The 21,582-nt window shown below is 51.6% G+C and overlaps 1 protein-coding gene across 1 annotated transcript; it reads left to right on the top strand.

Annotated features, from left to right (window-relative positions):
- The first annotated feature begins 524 nt into the window (after positions 1-524).
- Positions 525-21,260, top strand: PTK7 (protein tyrosine kinase 7 (inactive)). The gene is made up of 21 exons (XM_072139841.1): positions 525-701; positions 12,156-12,449; positions 12,981-13,083; positions 13,170-13,360; positions 13,750-13,897; positions 14,015-14,145; positions 14,221-14,487; positions 14,563-14,699; positions 14,781-14,916; positions 15,001-15,120; positions 15,765-15,914; positions 15,999-16,155; positions 16,552-16,679; positions 16,805-16,999; positions 17,072-17,212; positions 17,302-17,534; positions 17,614-17,688; positions 17,986-18,137; positions 18,268-18,446; positions 18,529-20,195; positions 20,234-21,260. The coding sequence occupies exons 1-20, from the start codon at positions 665-667 to the stop codon at positions 18,687-18,689; spliced, it is 3,135 nt and encodes a 1,044-aa protein (XP_071995942.1). The 5' UTR covers positions 525-664; the 3' UTR covers positions 18,690-20,195; positions 20,234-21,260.
- The last annotated feature ends 322 nt before the right edge of the window (positions 21,261-21,582 follow it).

Below are 21,582 nucleotides of genomic sequence, written 5' to 3'. Positions count from 1 at the left end.
AAATGTGCACGTGTGAAGACAATTTTCCCGTTGATGTCGTCATATTGTCCAGAGGAAAGAAGGCTGAACTATTACATCATGTGAACAAATAGTTCAAAGATAATAAACGCTGAATCCATGTGCGGCCGTATCCAAGGACAGCCCAGCGTCTCTATGGGACAACATGGCGCAACTAAAGAAGTGTATATAATTGGGGGATGTATTGAATGTGGGACCACCCCTTTAAGGATTCATTGGTATTCATGTATCACACAAAAAAAGTACCGTGAAAAAGTATGAGCCTTTTCTATCCGAAATGTTAGTCACATTTTGGACCCTATTTTACCAGTGTGAACGCGCCCTGAGCGGGAAACGTACATTCACACCAGGTGAACTCCGTGTGGGCCCCCGATAACACCCGCAGTCACGTGACCCCGCGCCCCCCAGACGGGAGCACTGTCTAGACTTTCTGATGTGGCCCCGCCCCCATTTCCTACAATCCACCGCGGCTCCCGCGCTTCCTGTTTTGCCCCCCCCCCCTAGAGAGGGAGGCGCGCTGGCTGATGACGTCATAGCGGAAGGACACGCCTCTGGCTAGGGCCGCAGGGGATTGTGGGAGAAGGAGATCGGGCCGGGAGCCATTGAAGACGCCGCAGTGATGTGCTGAGGACTGGACGAAGCAGCCATGAGCCCCAGCGCCGCCCTGTGTCTACTGCTGAGCGGTGAGTGACCGGGGAGGGACGGGGAGACCGGGGGAGGAGGAAGGAGGATGCACCGGGGGAAGGAAAACATGCAGCCGGGAGGGGAGGACATGGGGGAGGGGGGAAACATGGAGCCCGAGGAGCAATAACAACACAGGAGGAGGAGGAGGTATAAAGTGATGGAGGAGGAAGAGATATAAAGTGATGGGAGGAGGAGGAGGTATAAAGTGATGGAGGAGGAGATGATATAAAGTGATGGAGAAGGAGGAGGAGGAGATGATATAAAGTGATGGAGGAGGAGATGATATAAAGTGATGGAGGAGGAGATGATATAAAGTGATGGAGGAGGAGATGATATAAAGTGATGGAGGAGGAGATGATATAAAGTGATGGAGGAGGAGATGATATAAAGTGATGGAGGAGGAGATGATATAAAGTGATGGAGGAGGAGATGATATAAAGTGATGGAGGAGGAGGAGGAGGAGATGATATAAAGTGATGGAGGAGGAGGAGGAGGAGATGATATAAAGTGATGGAGGAGGAGGAGGAGGAGATGATATAAAGTGATGGAGGAGGAGGAGGAGATGATATAAAGTGATGGAGGAGGAGGAGGAGATGATATAAAGTGATGGAGGAGGAGGAGGAGATGATATAAAGTGATGGAGGAGGAGGAGGAGATGATATAAAGTGATGGAGGAGGAGGAGGAGATGATATAAAGTGATGGAGGAGGAGGAGGAGATGATATAAAGTGATGGAGGAGGAGGAGGAGATGATATAAAGTGATGGAGGAGGAGGAGGAGATGATATAAAGTGATGGAGGAGGAGGAGGAGGAGGAGGAGATGATATAAAGTGATGGAGGAGGAGGAGGAGGAGGAGGAGATGATATAAAGTGATGGAGGAGGAGGAGGAGGAGATGATATAAAGTGATGGAGGAGGAGGAGGAGGAGATGATATAAAGTGATGGAGGAGGAGGAGGAGATGATATAAAGTGATGGAGAAGGAGGAGGAGGAGATGATATAAAGTGATGGAGAAGGAGGAGGAGGAGATGATATAAAGTGATGGAGGAGGAGGAGATGATATAAAGTGATGGAGGAGGAGGAGATGATATAAAGTGATGGAGGAGGAGGAGATGATATAAAGTGATGGAGGAGGAGGAGATGATATAAAGTGATGGAGGAGGAGGAGATGATATAAAGTGATGGAGGAGGAGGAGGAGATGATATAAAGTGATGGAGGAGGAGGAGGAGATGATATAAAGTGATGGAGGAGGAGGAGGAGATGATATAAAGTGATGGAGGAGGAGGAGGAGATGATATAAAGTGATGGAGGAGGAGGAGGAGATGATATAAAGTGATGGAGGAGGAGGAGGAGATGATATAAAGTGATGGAGGAGGAGGAGGAGATGATATAAAGTGATGGAGGAGGAGGAGGAGATGATATAAAGTGATGGAGGAGGAGGAGGAGGAGATGATATAAAGTGATGGAGGAGGAGGAGATGATATAAAGTGATGGAGGAGGAGGAGATGATATAAAGTGATGGAGGAGGAGGAGGAGATGATATAAAGTGATGGAGGAGGAGGAGGAGATGATATAAAGTGATGGAGGAGGAGGAGATGATATAAAGTGATGGAGGAGGAGGAGATGATATAAAGTGATGGAGGAGGAGGAGATGATATAAAGTGATGGAGGAGGAGGAGATGATATAAAGTGATGGAGGAGGAGGAGGATATGATATAAAGTGATGGAGGAGGAGGAGGAGATGATATAAAGTGATGGAGGAGGAGGAGATGATATAAAGTGATGGAGGAGGAGGAGATGATATAAAATGATGGAGGAGGAGATGATATAAAGTGATGGAGGAGGAGATGATATAAAGTGATGGAGGAGGAGGAGGAGATGATATAAAGTGATGGAGGAGGAGGAGGAGATGATATAAAGTGATGGAGGAGGAGGAGGAGATGATATAAAGTGATGGAGGAGGAGGAGGAGATGATATAAAGTGATGGAGGAGGAGGAGGAGATGATATAAAGTGATGGAGGAGGAGGAGGAGGAGATGATATAAAGTGATGGAGGAGGAGGAGGAGGAGATGATATAAAGTGATGGAGGAGGAGGAGGAGGAGATGATATAAAGTGATGGAGGAGGAGGAGGAGGAGGAGATGATATAAAGTGATGGAGGAGGAGGAGGAGATGATATAAAGTGATGGAGGAGGAGGAGGAGGAGATGATATAAAGTGATGGAGGAGGAGGAGGAGGAGATGATATAATAATTCTTTATTTATATAGCGCACACAGATTACGCAGCGCTGCACAAGCATGTCAAATTGGTCCCTGTCCCCAAGGGGCTCACAATCTAAACAACCTAACAGTATGTTTTGAAGTGTGGGAGGAAACCGGAGTACCCGGAGGAAACCCACGCAAACACGGAGAGAACATACAAACTCTTTGCAGATGTTGACCTGGGTGGGATTCGAACCCAGGACCCCAGTGCTGCAAGGCAGATGTGCTACTCACTCAGCCACCGTGCCGCCCCCTATATAAAGTGATGGAGGAGGAGGAGGAGGAGGAGATGATATAAAGTGATGGAGGAGGAGGAGGAGGAGGAGATGATATAAAGTGATGGAGGAGGAGGAGGAGGAGGAGATGATATAAAGTGATGGAGGAGGAGGAGGAGGAGATGATATAAAGTGATGGAGGAGGAGGAGGAGGAGATGATATAAAGTGATGGAGGAGGAGGAGGAGGAGATGATATAAAGTGATGGAGGAGGAGGAGGAGGAGATGATATAAAGTGATGGAGGAGGAGGAGGAGGAGATGATATAAAGTGATGGAGGAGGAGGAGGAGATGATATAAAGTGATGGAGGAGGAGGAGGAGGAGATGATATAAAGTGATGGAGGAGGAGGAGGAGGAGATGATATAAAGTGATGGAGGAGGAGGAGGAGGAGATGATATAAAGTGATGGAGGAGGAGGAGGAGGAGATGATATAAAGTGATGGAGGAGGAGGAGGAGGAGATGATATAAAGTGATGGAGGAGGAGGAGATGATATAAAGTGATGGAGGAGGAGGAGATGATATAAAGTGATGGAGGAGGAGGAGATGATATAAAGTGATGGAGGAGGAGGAGGAGGAGATGATATAAAGTGATGGAGGAGGAGGAGGAGGAGATGATATAAAGTGATGGAGGAGGAGGAGGAGGAGATGATATAAAGTGATGGAGGAGGAGGAGGAGGAGATGATATAAAGTGATGGAGGAGGAGGAGGAGGAGATGATATAAAGTGATGGAGGAGGAGGAGGAGGAGATGATATAAAGTGATGGAGGAGGAGGAGGAGGAGATGATATAAAGTGATGGAGGAGGAGGAGGAGGAGATGATATAAAGTGATGGAGGAGGAGGAGGAGGAGATGATATAAAGTGATGGAGGAGGAGGAGGAGGAGATGATATAAAGTGATGGAGGAGGAGGAGGAGGAGATGATATAAAGTGATGGAGGAGGAGGAGGAGGAGATGATATAAAGTGATGGAGGAGGAGGAGGAGGAGAGGATATAAAGTGATGGAGGAGGAGGAGGAGGAGATGATATAAGTGATGGAGGAGGAGGAGGAGGAGATGGATATAAAGTGATGGAGGAGGAGGAGGAGGAGATGATATAAAGTGATGGAGGAGGAGGAGGAGGAGATGATATAAAGTGATGGAGGAGGAGGAGGAGGAGATGATATAAAGTGATGGAGGAGGAGGAGGAGGAGATGATATAAAGTGATGGAGGAGGAGGAGGAGGAGATGATATAAAGTGATGGAGGAGGAGGAGGAGGAGATGATATAAAGTGATGGAGGAGGAGGAGGAGGAGATGATATAAAGTGATGGAGGAGGAGGAGGAGGAGGAGATGATATAAAGTGATGGAGGAGGAGGAGGAGGAGATGATATAAAGTGATGGAGGAGGAGGAGGAGGAGATGATATAAAGTGATGGAGGAGGAGGAGGAGGAGATGATATAAAGTGATGGAGGAGGAGGAAGGAGGAGATGATATAAAGTGATGGAGGAGGAGGAGATGATATAAAGTGATGGAGGAGGAGGAGATGATATAAAGTGATGGAGGAGGAGGAGATGATATAAAGTGATGGAGGAGGAGGAGCATGATATAAAGTGATGGAGGAGGAAGGAGATGATTAAAGTGATGGAGGAGGAGGAGATGATATAAAGTGATGGAGGAGGAGGAGGAGGAGATGATATAAAGTGATGGAGGAGGAGATGATATAAAGTGATGGAGGAGGAGGAGGAGGAGATGATATAAAGTGATGGAGGAGGAGGAGGAGGAGATGATATAAAGTGATGGAGGAGGAGGAGGAGGAGATGATATAAAGTGATGGAGGAGGAGGAGGAGGAGATGATATAAAGTGATGGAGGAGGAGGAGGAGGAGATTACATAAAAGTGATGGAGGAGGAGGAGGAGGAGATGATATAAAGTGATGGAGGAGGAGGAGGAGGAGATGATATAAAGTGATGGAGGAGGAGGAGGAGGAGATGATATAAAGTGATGGAGGAGGAGGAGGAGGAGATGATATAAAGTGATGGAGGAGGAGGAGGAGGAGATGATATAAAGTGATGGAGGAGGAGGAGGAGGAGATGATTATAAAGTGATGGAGGAGGAGGAGGAGGAGATGATATAAAGTGATGGAGGAGGAGGAGGAGGAGATGATATAAAGTGATGGAGGAGGAGGAGGAGGAGATGATATAAAGTGATGGAGGAGGAGGAGGAGGAGATGATATAAGTGATGGAGGAGGAGGAGGAGGAGATGATATAAAGTGATGGAGGAGGAGGAGATGATATAAGTGATGGAGGAGGAGGAGATGATATAAAGTGATGGAGGAGGAGGAGATGATATAAAGTGATGGAGGAGGAGGAGATGATATAAAGTGATGGAGGAGGAGGAGATGATATAAAGTGAAGGAGGAGGAGGAGATGATATAAGTGATGGAGGAGGAGGAGATGATATAAAAGTGATGGAGGAGGAGGAGATGATATAAAGTGATGGAGGAGGAGGAGATGATATAAAGTGATGGAGGAGGAGGAGATGATTAAAGTGATGGAGGAGGAGGAGATGATATAAAGTGATGGAGGAGGAGGAGATGATATAAAGTGATGGAGGAGGAGGAGATGATATAAAGTGATGGAGGAGGAGGAGATGATATAAAGTGATGGAGGAGGAGGAGAGGAGATGATATAAAGTGATGGAGGAGGAGGAGGAGAGATGATATAAAGTGATGGAGGAGGAGGAGGAGGAGATGATATAAAGTGATGGAGGAGGAGGAGGAGGAGATGATATAAGTGATGGAGGAGGAGGAGATGATATAAAGTGATGGAGGAGGAGGAGGAGGAGATGATATAAAGTGATGGAGGAGGAGGAGGAGGAGATGATATAAAGTGATGGAGGAGGAGGAGGAGGAGATGATATAAAGTGAGGGAGGAGGAGGAGGAGATGATATAAAGTGATGGAGGAGGAGGAGGAGATGATATAAAGTGAGGGAGGAGATGATATAAAGTGATGGAGGAGGGAGGAGAGGAGTGATTAAAGTGAGGGAGGAGGAGATGATATAAAGTGATGGAGGAGGAGGAGGAGATGATATAAAGTGAGGGAGGAGGAGATGATATAAAGTGATGGAGGAGGAGGAGGAGATGATATAAAGTGAGGGAGGAGATGATATAAAGTGATGGAGGAGGAGGAGGAGGAGATGATATAAAGTGAGGGAGGAGGAGATGATATAAAGTGATGGCGGAGGAGGAGGAGGAGATGATATAAAGTGATGGAGGAGGAGGGAGGAGATATAAAGTGATGGAGGAGGAGGAGGAGGAATGATATAAAGTGATGGAGGAGGAGGAGATGATATAAAGTGATGGAGGAGGAGGAGGAGGAGATGATATAAAGTGATGGAGGAGGAGGAGGAGGAGATGATATAAGTGATGGAGGAGGAGGAGGAGGAGATGATATAAAGTGAGGGAGGAGGAGGAGGAGATGATATAAAGTGAGGGAGGAGGAGGAGGAGATGATATAAAGTGATGGAGGAGGAGGAGGAGATGATATAAAGTGAGGGAGGAGATGATATAAGTGATGGAGGAGGAGGAGGAGGAGATGATATAAAGTGAGGGAGGAGGAGATGATATAAAGTGAGGGAGGAGGAGGAGGAGATGATATAAAGTGAGGGAGGAGGAGATGATATAAAGTGATGGAGGAGGAGGAGGAGATGATATAAAGTGAGGGAGGAGATGATATAAAGTGATGGAGGAGGAGGAGGAGGAGATGATATAAAGTGAGGGAGGAGGAGATGATATAAAGTGATGGCGGAGGAGGAGGAGGAGGAGATGATATAAAGTGATGGCGGAGGAGGAGGAGGAGGAGATGATATAAAGTGATGGCGGAGGAGGAGGAGGAGATGATATAAAGTGATGGAGGAGGAGGAGATGATATAAAGTGATGGAGGAGGAGGAGATGATATAAAGTGATGGCGGAGGAGGAGATGATATAAAGTGATGGCGGAGGAGGAGGAGGAGATGATATAAAGTGATGGAGGAGGAGGAGGAGGAGGAGGAGATGATATAAAGTGATGGAGGAGGAGGAGGAGATGATATAAAGTGATGGCGGAGGAGGAGGAGGAGATGATATAAAGTGATGGAGGAGGAGGAGGAGGAGATGATATAAAGTGATGGCGGAGGAGGAGGAGGAGATGATATAAAGTGATGGCGGAGGAGGAGGAGGAGATGATATAAAGTGATGGCGGAGGAGGAGGAGGAGGAGGAGATGATATAAAGTGATGGAGGAGGAGGAGATGATATAAAGTGATGGCGGAGGAGGAGATGATATAAAGTGATGGCGGAGGAGGAGGAGGAGATGATATAAAGTGATGGAGGAGGAGGAGGAGGAGGAGGAGATGATATAAAGTGATGGAGGAGGAGGAGGAGGAGGAGATGATATAAAGTGATGGCGGAGGAGGAGGAGGAGATGATATAAAGTGATGGCGGAGGAGGAGGAGGAGATGATATAAAGTGATGGCGGAGGAGGAGGAGGAGATGATATAAAGTGATGGCGGAGGAGGAGGAGGAGATGATATAAAGTGATGGAGGAGGAGGAGGAGGAGGAGATGATATAAAGTGATGGCGGAGGAGGAGATGATATAAAGTGATGGAGGAGGAGGAGGAGATGATATAAAGTGATGGAGGAGGAGGAGGAGATGATATAAAGTGATGGAGGAGGAGGAGGAGATGATATAAAGTGATGGAGGAGGAGATGATATAAAGTGATGGAGGAGGAGGAGGAGGAGGAGGAGATGATATAAAGTGATGGAGGAGGAGGAGGAGGAGATGATATAAAGTGATGGAGGAGGAGGAGATGATATAAAGTGATGGAGGAGGAGGAGGAGGAGATGATATAAAGTGATGGAGGAGGAGGAAGAGGAGATGATATAAAGTGATGGAGGAGGAGGAGATGATATAAAGTGATGGAGGAGGAGGAGGAGATGATATAAAGTGATGGAGGAGGAGATGATATAAAGTGATGGAGGAGGAGATGATATAAAGTGATGGAGGAGGAGGAGGAGATGATATAAAGTGATGGAGGAGGAGGAGGAGATGATATAAAGTGATGGAGGAGGAGGACCGCCTCTCCTCTAGGTGTAGAGGATGCCCCCTGTCTATGGTGATGGTAGAACCTCCCCTCCTCTAGGTGTAGAGGATAGCCCCCTGTCTATGGTGATGGTAGAACCTCCTCTCCTCTAGGTGTAGAGGATGCCCCCTGTCTATGGTGATGGTAGAACCTCCTCTCCTCTAGGTGTAGAGGATGCCCCCTGTCTATGGTGATGGTAGAAGCTCCTCTCCTCTAGGTGTAGAGGATGCCCCCTGTCTATGGTGATGGTAGAACCTCCTCTCCTCTAGGTGTAGATGATGCCCTCTGTCTATGGTGATGGTAGAACCTCCTCTCCTCTAGGTGTAGAGGATGCCCCCTGTCTATGGTGATGGTAGAACCTCCTCCCCTCTAGGTGTAGAGGATGCCCCTGTCTATGGTGATGGTAGAACCTCCTCTCCTCTAGGTGTAGAGGATGCCCCCTGTCTATGGTGATGGTAGAACCTCCTCTCCTCTAGGTGTAGAGGTTGCCCCCTGTCTATGGTGATGGTAGAACCTCCTCTCCTCTAGGTGTAGAGGTTGCCCCCTGTCTATGGTGATGGTAGAACCTCCTCTCCTCTAGGTGTAGAGGATGCCCCCTGTCTATGGTGATGGCAGAACCTCCTCTCCTCTAGGTGTAGAGGTTGCCCCCTGTCTATGGCGATGGTAGAACCTCCTCTCCTCTAGGTGTAGAGGATGCCCCCTGTCTATGGCGATGGTAGAACCTCCTCTCCTCTAGATGTACAGGATGCCCCCTGTCTATGGCGATGGTAGAACCTCCTCTCCTCTAGATGTAGAGGATGTCCCCTGTCTATGGCGATGGTAGAACCTCCTCTCCTCTAGGTGTAGAGGATGCCCCCTGTCTATGGTGATGGTAGAACCTCCTCTCCTCTAGGTGTAGAGGTTGCCCCCTGTCTATGGTGATGGTAGAACCTCCTCTCCTCTAGGTGTAGAGGATGCCCCCTGTCTATGGCGATGGTAGAACCTCCTCTCCTCTAGGTGTAGAGGATGCCCCCTGTCTATGGCGATGGTAGAACCTCCTCTCCTCTAGGTGTAGAGGATGCCCCCTGTCTATGGCGATGGTAGAACCTCCTCTCCTCTAGGTGTAGAGGATGCCCCCTCTCTATGGTGATGGTAGAACCTCCTCTCCTCTAGGTGTAGAGGATGCCCCCTGTCTATGGTGATGGTAGAACCTCCCCTCCTCTAGGTGTAGAGGTTGCCCCCTGTCTATGGTGATGGTAGAACCTCCTCTTCTCTAGGTGTAGAGGTTGCCCCCTGTCTATGGCGATGATAGAACCTCCTCTCCTCTAGGTGTAGAGGATGCCCCCTCTCTATGGTGATGGTAGAACCTCCTCTCCTCTAGGTGTAGAGGATGCCCCCTGTCTATGGTGATGGTAGAACCTCCTCTCCTCTAGGTGTAGAGGATGCCCCCTGTCTATGGTGATGGTAGAGCCTCCTCTCCTCTAGGTGTAGAGGTTGCCCCCTGTCTATGGCGATGGTAGAACCTCCTCTCCTCTAGGTGTAGAGGATGCCCCCTGTCTATGGCGATGGTAGAACCTCCTCTCCTCTAGGTGTAGAGGATGCCCCCTGTCTATGGCGATGGTAGAACCTCCTCTCCTCTAGGTGTAGAGGATGTCCCCTGTCTATGGTGATGGTAGAACCTCCTCTCCTCTAGGTGTAGAGGATGCCCCCTGTCTATGGTGATGGTAAAACCTCCTCTCCTCTAGGTGTAGAGGATGCCCCCTCTCTATGGTGATGGTAGAACCTCCTCTCCTCTAGGTGTAGAGGATACCCCCTGTCTATGGTGATGGTAGAACCTCCCCTCCTCTAGGTGTAGAGGATGCCCCCTGTCTATGGTGATGGTAGAACCTCCCCTCCTCTAGGTGTAGAGGATAGCCCCCTGTCTATGGTGATGGTAGAACCTCCTCTCCTCTAGGTGTAGAGGATGCCCCCTCTCTATGGTGATGGTAGAACCTCCTCTCCTCTAGGTGTAGAGGATGCCCCCTGTCTATGGTGATGGTAGAACCTCCTCTCCTCTAGGTGTAGAGGATGCCCCCTGTCTATGGTGATGGTAGAACCTCCTCTCCTCTAGGTGTAGAGGATGCCCCCTGTCTATGGTGATGGTAGAACTTCCTCTCCTCTAGGTGTAGAGGATGCCCCCTGTCTATGGTGATGGTAGAACCTCCTCTCCTCTAGGTGTAGAGGATGCCCCCTCTCTATGGTGATGGTAGAACCTCCTCTCCTCTAGGTGTAGAGGATGCCCCCTCTCTATGGTGATGGTAGAACCTCCTCTCCTCTAGGTGTAGAGGATGCCCCCTGTCTATGGTGATGGTAGAACCCCCTCTCCTCTAGGTGTAGAGGATGCCCCCTGTCTATGGTGATGGTAGAACCTCCTCTCCTCTAGGTGTAGATGATGCCCTCTGTCTATGGTGATGGTAGAACCTCCTCTCCTCTAGGTGTAGAGGATGCCCCCTGTCTATGGTGATGGTAGAACCTCCTCTCCTCTAGGTGTAGAGGATGTCCCCTGTCTATGGTGATGGTAGAATCTCCTCTCCTCTAGGTGTAGAGGATGCCCCTGTCTATGGTGATGGTAGAACCTCCTCTCCTCTAGGTGTAGAGGATGCCCCCTGTCTATGGTCACAGGCCTAGGTATAAAAAGATCTTTGGAGAGATTGTTTTACTGCCCGTTCAGGTAGTTTGTACAAGTGCAAAACTATGTCCTTATGAGAATCTATTCCTCTCTTCATACATCCCATAATTTTGTTTTTTTTTTGTATGTCTCTGGTCACTAAAAATGAGTCTACCAAACACCAAGTCTGTTTCTCTATCGGTTTACCAAGTAATTTATCATTTGACACGTAACTTTAATTTTAATTTCCTTGACCCAATTCCATAACTTTACATTTATCTACATTAAACCTCATCAACCATTTCTCTGCCCACTCCTCAAGCTTCCACAAATCCCTCTGTAATGCTAAACTATCGACCTCAGTATTTATTACTTTACACAGCTTAGTATCATCTGCAAATATTGAAACTTGACTGTTTAAACCCACTACAAGGTCATTAATAAAAATATTAAAAAGAAGTGACCCCAATACTGACCCCTGTGGCCTCCACTGGTAACCTCAACCCAATCTGAGAATGTGCCATTAATGACCACCCTCTGTTTTCTATCACTAAGCCAATTACTTACCCAAATTTACCCTTGTTCCAAGAGTCTTGTTTTATATACCAACCTTTTATGTGGCACGGTGTCAAATGCCTTTGAAAAGTCCAGATATACAACATCCACAGCGTCCCCCAGATCCAGTCTTGAACTTACCTCCTCGTAGAAACCAATCAGATTAGTCTGACAGGACCGATCTCTCATAAACCCATGCTGACGCTGGGTTATAAGGTTGTGCACAGTGAGATACTCCAGGACAGCATCTCTAACATTTCCCCACAACAAAAGTTAGACTCACAGGTCTGTAGTTTCCAGGATCGCTTTTTGATCCATTTTTGTATATTGGTACATTTGCTATGCGCCAGTCCTGTGGAACATAACCAGTCCTCAGAGAATCTTCAGATCTTAAGAATAACGGTCTGTCTATCCCGGTACGTAGTTCATGCAGTACCCGGGGGTGTATGCCATCTGGTACCCGGGGGTGTATGCCATCTGGTACCCGGGGGTGTATGCCATCTGGTACCCGGGGGTGTATGCCATCTGGTACCCGGGGGTGTATGCCACATGCCCCCCTCTTTTCCTGATGGTCCCTTTGGCCATGTTGGTGGCTGGCTGGTCAGTTAGGTGACGTTCTTCTCTTTATCTTTTCAGCCGTCAGTACAAGTGGCGCCATTGTTTTCACCAAGCAGCCGTCTTCCCAGGATGCCTTGCATGGCCGCAGTGCCTTCCTGCGCTGTGAGGTGGAGGACCCGGCCAGGGTGGAGTTTCAGTGGTTACAGAATGGGCTTCCTGTAAAAGACACAGAGCGGCGCTTCCAGGAGGGCGGGAGTCTGACTATCACTGCCGTAGACCGGAGGCTGGACGCCGGAAACTTCCAGTGTGTAGCGCGGGATCCAACCAGCGGAGAGGAGGAGCGGAGCGTCAACGCTTCATTCAACATCAAGTGTAAGTCACAGAGGCTTGGTCGAAGCGACGCTTGTCAGTCGGGTAGCGGTGGGGTCTTGGGTGAAGCAACGGTGGTCAGTCGGGAAGCGGTGGGGTCTTGGGTGAAGCGATTGTGGTCAGTCGGGCAGCGCTGGGGTCTTGGGTGAAGCTACGGTGGTCATACGGGCAGTGGTGGGGTCTTGGGTGAAGCGACGGTGATCATACGGGCAGTGGTGGGGTCTTGGGTGAAGCGACGGTGGTCATACGGGCAGCGGTGGGGTCTTGGGTGAAACGACATGGTCATACGGGCAGTGGTGGGGTCTTGGGTGAAGCGACAGTGGTCATACGGGCAGTTGTGAAGTGACGGTGGTCAGTTGGGCAGTGGTGGGGTCTTGGGTGAAGCGACGGTGGTCAGTCGGGAAGTGGTGGCGTGTTGGGTGAAGCGACGGTGGTCATACGGGAAGCGGTGGGGTCTTGGGTGAAGCGACTCTTGTCAGTCGGGCAGCGGTGGGGTCTTGGGTGGAGACAATCGCTCATGTGTTTACCTTGCAGGGATAGAAAACGGTCCAGTGTCCCTGCACAGTCCGGGCAGCGTCAGTGACATCCAGAGCCAGTCCCCGGTCATCCTGCGCTGTCACATCGATGGACACCCCAGGTAGGATGTCCGCCTGCTTCACCTGAGTGTTGGATCGCTTCTGTGTGTCCCACGTTTTACCATCGTCCACTTTTCCTTATATTCAGGCCGATCTGTCAGTGGTTCAGAGATGGGACGTCCCTGGCAGACAACGGGCGCGTCTACTCCATCAACAACAAGGAGCGCACACTGACCGTACGCAGCGCGGGACCGGATGACAACGGCGAATATTACTGCTGTGCGCACAATGCGGCCGGAGACGTCTGCAGCAGCCGCAACTTTACTCTCAACATCATCGGTAAGAACCGCGGTATACCGCGGGTACGAATATGTGCAGGTCCCGTGGTGAGTGCGGAGTGCAGGTCCTGTAGTGCCTGAGCAGTAACCAGGGCCAGCACATAAATAAACCATAATAATTGTGCAGGTCCTGTGCCGTGTCCAGTGTGTAGCGTGCAGGTCCTGTGCCGTGTCCAGTGTGTAGCGTGCAGGTCCTGCGCCGTGTCCAGTGTGTAGCGTGCAGGTCCTGCGCCGTGTCCAGTGTGTAGCGTGCAGGTCCTGCGCCGTGTCCAGTGTGTAGCGTGCAGGTCCTGCATAGTGTTGCGTGTGTAGGTCCTGTGTGTAGTAAGCAGGTCCTGCAGTGCACCTGGACTCAGCTGTTGTCCTCTGGTTTCTGCCTCCCTCTTGTAGATGAGAGTTTCCCGCAGGCTGAGGTGGTTCCCGAGGATCAGGTTGTGACGGAGAACGAGGATGTCATGTTCCACTGCCGTTTTACTGCTGTCCCTCCCCCAACTCTTGAGTGGTTCTTCAAGGACACCCTATTGACCAACAAGTCCAGGTGAGTGGGGGTAGGGGCTTTTGTAAGGGCTGGTGAAGGCCCCTGGAGGTGCTGTAGAAGGTCCTGGGACTCTTGTCCTCCCATTATACTCACGGGGTTCTTGCCTTTGTCCTCCAGGATCACGGTTTTCCAGAACGGTTCTCTGCTGATCACCTCCGCGAGGCTCCGGAATAACGGCACGTATCGCTGTGTGGGCACCGGACTGCGGGGGAAGCAGGTGGTCCTCCAGGCGAGGCTGAACCTGGCGGGTAAGACCTAAGTATGAGGCTGGTGGCCGGGGGTCCTGGTCTCTGTTCTGCTCTTACCTCTGATATTTCCTACAGAGATCGATGAGATGCGCCCGCTCGCCCCGAGGGTCCTCATTGCGGACACCCTACAGCGCATTACATGTGTGCGTCCCAGGGGCCAGCCCCCACCGGCGGTATGGTGGACGCGAAATGGGAAGCGAATTCCAGAGGAGGGCCGGGTGCACCAGGACGGGGACGATCTGGTCTTCAGCCCCATCATGGAGAAGGATGCCGGGACGTACAGCTGCCTGGCCACCAACACCGCAGGGCAGCGCAAGCAGGACCTGAAGGTCACCGTGGCAAGTAGGTCATGTGACCCTCTGCCTATCCTGTCCTCCCGTCCTCTCCCCCTCTCATCCTCCCATTCCTATCTTCTAGCGGCTCCGGAGTGGGTGGAGAAGCCTCAGGACACCGGCATGGATGAAGGAAGGCCGGGATTCCTTCACTGTCAGACCCGCGCGTCCTTAGAGCCCAGCATCTCCTGGTACCGCAATGGAAACCCCATCTCTGCTGACGTGAGTGTCCGGCCCCCAGGCACTGATAGGTTTTTGCCCTTGGACCCATCAGTAATGGCTGTCATTGCCGCCTCCATACAGGACTTGCGTTTCGAGGTCTTCCAGAACGGGACCCTAAAGATTGTGAATGTGGAGGTTTATGACGGGACCATCTACACCTGTGTGAGCAGCACCGCGGCGGGAAGAATCGAGGCCCAGGCGCGGGTCCTGGTGCAGGGTGAGCTGGACTCTAGTCTATCTACGCGATCTCTTCAGCATCATGGCCAATGGGGTCCTTATGGCGTCTTGTGATTTATTACAGAGAATTTAAAGTTCACCCCTCCCCCCCAGTCCCAGCAGTGCGTGGAGCTGGACAAGGAGGCCACCGTCCACTGCTCCGCAACCGGGCGCGAGAAACCTGCTATACGATGGCTGAAGGCAGGTCAGTACAGCCGCATGTCCCAGCATGCACCACAGCGGGAGCCCTGCCATGCACACTACGCATCCCAGCATGCACCACAGCAGGAGCCCTGCCATGCACACTACACATCCCAGCATGCACCACAGCGGGAGCCCTGCCATGCACACTACACATCCCTGCATGCACCACAGCAGGAGCCCTGCCATGCACACTACACATCCCAGCATGCACCACAGCAGGAGCCCTGCCATGTATCCCAGCATGCACCACAGCAGGAGCCCTGCCATGCACACTCCAGATCCCAGCATGCACCACAGCGGGAGCCCTGCCATGCACGCTACACATCCCAGCATGCACCACAGCGGGAGCCCTGCCATACACACTACACATCCCAGCATGCACCACAGCAGGAGCCCTGCCATGTATCCCAGCATGCACCACAGCAGGAGCCCTGCCATGCACACTCCACATCCCAGCATGCACCACAGCGGGAGCCCTGCCATGCACGCTACACATCCCAGCATGCACCACAGCGGGAGCCCTGCCATGTATCCCAGCATGCACCACAGCGGGAGCCCTGCCATGTATCCCAGCATGCATGTGGTGTATCTGGCAGTGGGTTTGGCTGGTGCTGACGCTGGTTCTGGTACCTCCTCTCCTGGCAGATGGCAGTGATCTTCCTTCTCACGTGGACTCTGAGGCCGGGCACCTGCACTTCAGACGAGTCGGCCGCAGCGATGCCGGGAATTACACCTGCTTTGCTTCCAACAGCCAACAGGGGGAGATCCGAGCGACTGTGAGCCTCATTGTGGCAGGTGAGGGTCCTGGGGAACTGTTATAGGGTGATTCATTGTGGGGTCTGGGGGCCGTCCAGTGACGTGATGCATCTGTGTCCTCAGCTCCGCTTCACATCAGCTTCAATGTTCTTCCCGAGAACACAACGGTCTACCAGGGGCACACGGCGACGCTGCACTGCCAGGCCGAGGGGCACCCCACCCCTCACGTGCAGTGGAAAGGACGGGAAGGCATTCTGGGCAGCACCAAGTCTACCCGACGGTAAGTGGTAATATGTGGTGGTGACCTCTAGTGGCCTGTGGGGGCAGTCTCTAGTGGCGCCTGGGGGCGTGGCCTGTGGGGGCAGTCTCTAGTGGCGCCTGGGGGCGTGGCCTGTGGGGCAGTCTCTAGTGGCACCTGGGGGCGTGGCCTGTGGGGCAGTCTCTAGTGGCGCCTGGGGGTGTAGCCTGTGGGGGCAGTCTCTAGTGGTGCCTGGGGGTGTAGCCTGTGGGGGCAGTCTCTGGTGGGGCCGTGGCCTGTGGGGTAGTCTTTAGTGGCGCCTGGGGGCATGGCCTGTGGGGCAGTCTCTAGTGGCGCCTGGGGGCGTGGCCTGTGGGGCGGTCTCTAGCAGGGGCCATACGTTGCGCTGTGTTCTCACTCTTCCCTTTCCTTCCTCAGGATCCAGGTCATGCCCAATGGGTCCCTGGTGATCTATCAGGTGTCCGGCGAGGACACTGGGAAGTACACGTGTATCGCCGGGAACGTGTGTAACATCCAGCACTGCGACGCCTTCCTGTATGTCGTAGGTGAGTCCAGGAGAGAGAAGAGCACGACATGGCGTCCGCACAGATCAGATGTTCATATCCGTTATATAAGACACTCGTGGTCCTAGCGGATCCTGACTCCTCCTGACGTGAGCTTCTTGTTCCAGATAAGCCCAATGTGAAGTCTGACTCTGACACCAGCACCCCGTACAAGATGATCCAGACCATCGGGCTGTCGGTGGGAGCGGCCGTGGCCTACATCATCATCGTTCTGGGGCTCATGTTTTACTGTAAGAAGCGACGGAAAGCAAAAAGACTGGGCAAGAGCGAGGGCGAGGAGCCGGAGATGGAGTGTCTGAACGGTGAGGTCACGGTCTGCTCCGGAGCGGGGGTGGCACTAGACGAGGGGGGGCTGATGGTTTTCCTCTCTTCAGGTGGAGCGACAGTACAGAACGGGCAGATGGCGGCGGAGATCCCGGAGGAGGTTCCTCTCACCACCCTGGGGAACAAGAGGATGAGCTCTGGAGACAAGATCAACTTTCCCCGCAGCAGCCTGCATCCTATCACCACGCTGGGTAAGTGCAGGACCTACCTGTAGTTAGGAGGGACCATTCCCTACCACGTGTGGTCAGCAGATCATTGACCGTGTATCTGTCCCCTGTAGGACGTGGTGAATTTGGGGAGGTTTTCTTAGCAAAGGCTCAGGGCATTGACTCGGGCTCTAAGGATGCGGTGGTGGTGGTCAAGTCCTTGCAGACGCGCGACGAGCAGCTACAGATGGACTTCAGGAGGGAACTGGACATGTTCTCCAAACTCAACCACAACAACGTGGTGCGGCTCCTCGGTCAGTGCCGCGAGGCTGAACCGCACTACATGATCCTGGAATACGTGGACCTGGTGAGTGATGGATGAAGGGGCGTCGAGGCACGTCGTAGTCCTGATGTCAGGGTCTCACGTCTGCTATGTTTTTATTTAGGGAGACCTGAAGCAGTACCTGAGAATCTCCAAGAACAAAGATGAGAAGATGAAGCCTCTCAGCACCAAGCAGAAGGTGAGTCCGCTGGAGGCTTGTATCGGGGTGTTTCCTTATACTCTCTGTCACCGGTGCTTTAAGCATGTGACCTCTGAGACCAGGGATTGGCTAAGTTGTCACATGAATGCGAGGTCGGCACCACGGATCAGAGACGGTTGGGGCCTGGCGGGAGGTGAATGTAGGTTTCTTCAATATTATATAAATCCTTAACCAGTTCTTGTAAGTAAGTGACCCCTCCTGCATGGACTGCCCCCCACATTGTAGGATTATCTACCCCCTGTGTCCACACGCTGTCACTTATATCTTGTCCTCCAGGTGGCGCTGTGCTCGCAGGTGGCTCTGGGAATGGAGCATCTCTCCAACCATCGCTTTGTGCATAAAGACCTGGCAGCTCGTAACTGTCTGGTGAGCGCCCAGCGGGTGGTGAAGGTGTCCGCCCTGGGGCTGAACAAAGACGTCTACAACAGGTGGGTTTTGGTGTGTGACGTCTGTATCTCCAGGGTCGGGTGATCGGACCATAGTCTCTGTATTGTCCAGTCCTGGTCTCCCATGTGATGGTGTCCATGAGGTGTAAGCTCCCCGCTGCTTGTCTTACAGTGAATATTACCACCTGCGTCAGGCCTGGGTGCCGCTGCGCTGGATGCCTCCCGAGGCCGTGCAGGACGATGACTTTTCCACAAAATCTGACGTCTGGTCCTTTGGGGTCCTGATGTGGGAGGTCTTCACCCTGGGAGAGATGCCTCACGCAGACAAGGCGGACGATGAGGTGCTTGCAGGTAGGTGACCCTCTGTCTGGGATCTTGGGGTCAGGATGTTGATTTTCCTCGATGGGTCACCGTTGTCTTTCCTCGGCTGCAGGTTTGCAGGGCGGATCGTTGAAGCTGTCCGCTCCCGAGAACTGCTCCTCCCGTTACTATAAGCTGATGCAGCGCTGCTGGGCCTCCAGCCCCAAAGATCGCCCCTCGTTCAGTGACATCGCCAACGCGCTGGGAGACTCCACCTCGGAGAGTAAGATGTGAGGCTGCAGCCGGAGGGCGGTCACCAGAGACAAGCACACAATCTGCCTCAGGGAGGGCGAGCACCGGCCAGACATTGTACACACCGCTGGCTGGGGCGGACATTAAGGACCTCAGAGGGGGGTGACCCCCCCCCCATAACAAAGCACAATGCATCCGCCGCCGTCCTCCGCTCATCACCCTCCATGTATGTACATACGGCGGTCACTAATGTTACGTCTCATAGGACCATATTTATTCACAAATTAATGTTTAACCTCACGTTTCGGTACGAGTCAAAGCCACCTCAGGGCACCGGGCGCCATATTCCCAGCCATGTGGTCCTGGACCTTGTGCCACAGAACCTGTGCTTATCGGAGGTCCATCCAGGGGGTGCTGGTGATCAGTATTTTGAGTCTTCCTGCTGCTTTTTGGGCTGCAGCTGCTGTGGGATTAAGTGCCTAAGGGCCGCGCCGGGTGGTGTAACACAATGGCAGGTCTGTCACGTTACAATGAATCGATGGACCAAGCCTTATTCCACCCGCATGGCACGGCCCACAATAAATGAAGGGGGGGGGGGTGCAGCCGGTTCTGTCCTCGGGTTCTGTCCAGATTGGGGAAATGCAATTTTGGTTCTAAATCCAATATCCAGGATGGAGCTTCTTAGGGTTCAACTCTGTCCTGAGAGACCCTCGGTTTAGGTCAGAGTTGGGGTCCACATATCTAGTACTATTCTTATGGACCATCTGACTGGACTGTGGAACAATACAAAGAGGGACCACCAGCCCCGGGTCACTGGCGAGGGTTAAGAGTCCAGTTTTTTGGTCTCGCCACCAGTCATGGTGGATTTTAGGTCAATGCCAAGGAACTAAATAATGTTTAGGGACAACCAGTGTAGGTCAACGCTGAGGAACCTGGTCCAGCCTGAAGCTGAAGGACCACCAATGTATGAAAACACTAAGCAATCGGGACCTGTATATTGTAATATCGACAGTGATGGTCAGCGCTAAGGAACATGGTCCAGTCTGATGATGAAGGACCACCAATGTATGAAATGTACCTCTGTATTGTCGAGGGACCACAAAATCCCATTTTATGTTGAGGGACGCCCAGTGCAGGTCAATGTTAGGGAATCGGGTCTAGTGCGATTCCTAAGGACCACCAATGAAGATCAACACTAATCACAGGCCATGTTCTCGTCGAGGGTCCACCAGTGCAGGTCAGTGATAGGGAATCGGGTCTGGTGTAATGTGGATAATCGCAAGTCCCATATAATGGACCACAAGTGTAGGTCGACACTAGGGAATAAGGTCCAGCCTATTGTTGAGGGACCACCAGTGTGTGCGAGGTCTAGTTCTATGCTGGAGGACCACCAGTGTGCGGGGTCTAGTTCTATGCTGGAGGACCTCCAGTGTGTGCGAGGTCTAGTTCTATGCTGGAGGACCTCCAGTGTGCGGGGTCTAGTTCTATGCTGGAGGACCTCCAGTGTGCGGGGTCTAGTTCTATGCTGGAGGACCACCAGTGTGCGGGGTCTAGTTCTATGCTGGAGGACCACCAGTGTGTGCGAGGTCTAGTTCTATGCTGGAGGACCACCAGTGTGCGGGGTCTAGTTCTATGCTGGAGGACCTCCAGTGTGCGGGGTCTAGTCCTATGCTGGAGGACCTCCAGTGTGCGGGGTCTAGTTCTATGCTGGAGGACCTCCAGTGTGCGAGGTCTAGTTCTATGCTGGAGGACCTCCAGTGTGCGGGGTCTAGTTCTATGCTGGAGGACCACCAGTGTGCGGGGTCTAGTTCTATGCTGGAGGACCACCAGTGTGCGGGGTCTAGTTCTATGCTGGAGGACCTCCAGTGTGCGGGGTCTAGTTCTATGCTGGAGGACCTCCAGTGTGCGGGGTCTAGTTCTATGCTGGAGGACCTCCAGTGTGTGCGAGGTCTAGTTCTATGCTGGAGGACCACCAGTGTGCGGGGTCTAGTTCTATGCTGGAGGACCTCCAGTGTGCGGGGTCTAGTTCTATGCTGGAGGACCTCCAGTGTGCGGGGTCTAGTTCTATGCTGGAGGACCTCCAGTGTGCGGGGTCTAGTTCTATGCTGGAGGACCTCCAGTGTGCGGGGTCTAGTTCTATGCTGGAGGACCTCCAGTGTGCGGGGTCTAGTTCTATGCTGGAGGACCTCCAGGTCGGGCTCGTGGTCGCTCTGGAATAGCGGGAGCGTCCGTCCTTCCTGTGACGTGGCCCCGTTGTGCCCTGAGGTCGGTTTGTCCATTGTTTTTGTTGCTTGTTATGTTTTTGTAGCGTATTCTCCCACCACGACGTCTTCCATGTAACCCGCTCCTCACACTAAGTGCCTGTGTTATGAAGGATCCCTCGGGCAATATAATTCTGCCTTACTACATTCAGCGCAGGACGATCTGTTATTTTATGAGATTTTTTTTTTACTGAATTGTTTTTTTTTTATATGTTTGGTTACAAATTTTAGATTTGTTTTTTAATATTTTTGGGCCGTTTTATCGCTCAAACTGCTGGTTTTTTTTATTATTTGAAGTTTTTCTTAAGACTGTTGCACCTGAAATAATAATAATAAAGGTCTTTTTATACGATCTCTTTGGCTCTGACTCGTGAACCTGTGTTTGGGGAATGAAGGAGTTGTCTGGGATCTGTTTATTCATCAGATAAAAGCGAGGACAGGACATCAATATCAGATCGGCAGCGATCCGAAACCCCAAATCGAACAGACAACAAGTAGAAATGATCAGCAATTAGCAAGACAATCCGGAGGGTTCTGTAGGTGGTGACCACGGACCATTTTTCTGTTCTCATCCCTTTTTAGCTGTTGTTTTTGGTCATTGCTCTCATCTCTAGAGCTGCAGGATGTTTGGCATGCACCAGAGAACACCAATATTGGACATTGGCGTCCTTTGC

This window comes from Engystomops pustulosus, chromosome 3 (assembly GCF_040894005.1).
Source record: "Engystomops pustulosus chromosome 3, aEngPut4.maternal, whole genome shotgun sequence".
Lineage (NCBI taxonomy): Eukaryota > Metazoa > Chordata > Amphibia > Anura > Leptodactylidae > Engystomops > Engystomops pustulosus.
Note: the sequence above shows the minus strand (reverse complement) of the source record. Positions and strands in the feature narration are given on the sequence as shown.

Bases quoted from the DNA above. Each gene is read 5' to 3' on its own strand.
- PTK7 (XM_072139841.1), top strand. From the start codon at position 665: ATGAGCCCCAGCGCCGCCCTGTGTCTACTGCTGAGCG. The intron at 13,898-14,014 runs GTGAGTGGGGGT...TTTGTCCTCCAG, and splicing joins CTATTGACCAACAAGTCCAG to GATCACGGTTTTCCAGAACG. The intron at 16,156-16,551 runs GTAAGTGGTAAT...TTCCTTCCTCAG, and splicing joins AGCACCAAGTCTACCCGACG to GATCCAGGTCATGCCCAATG.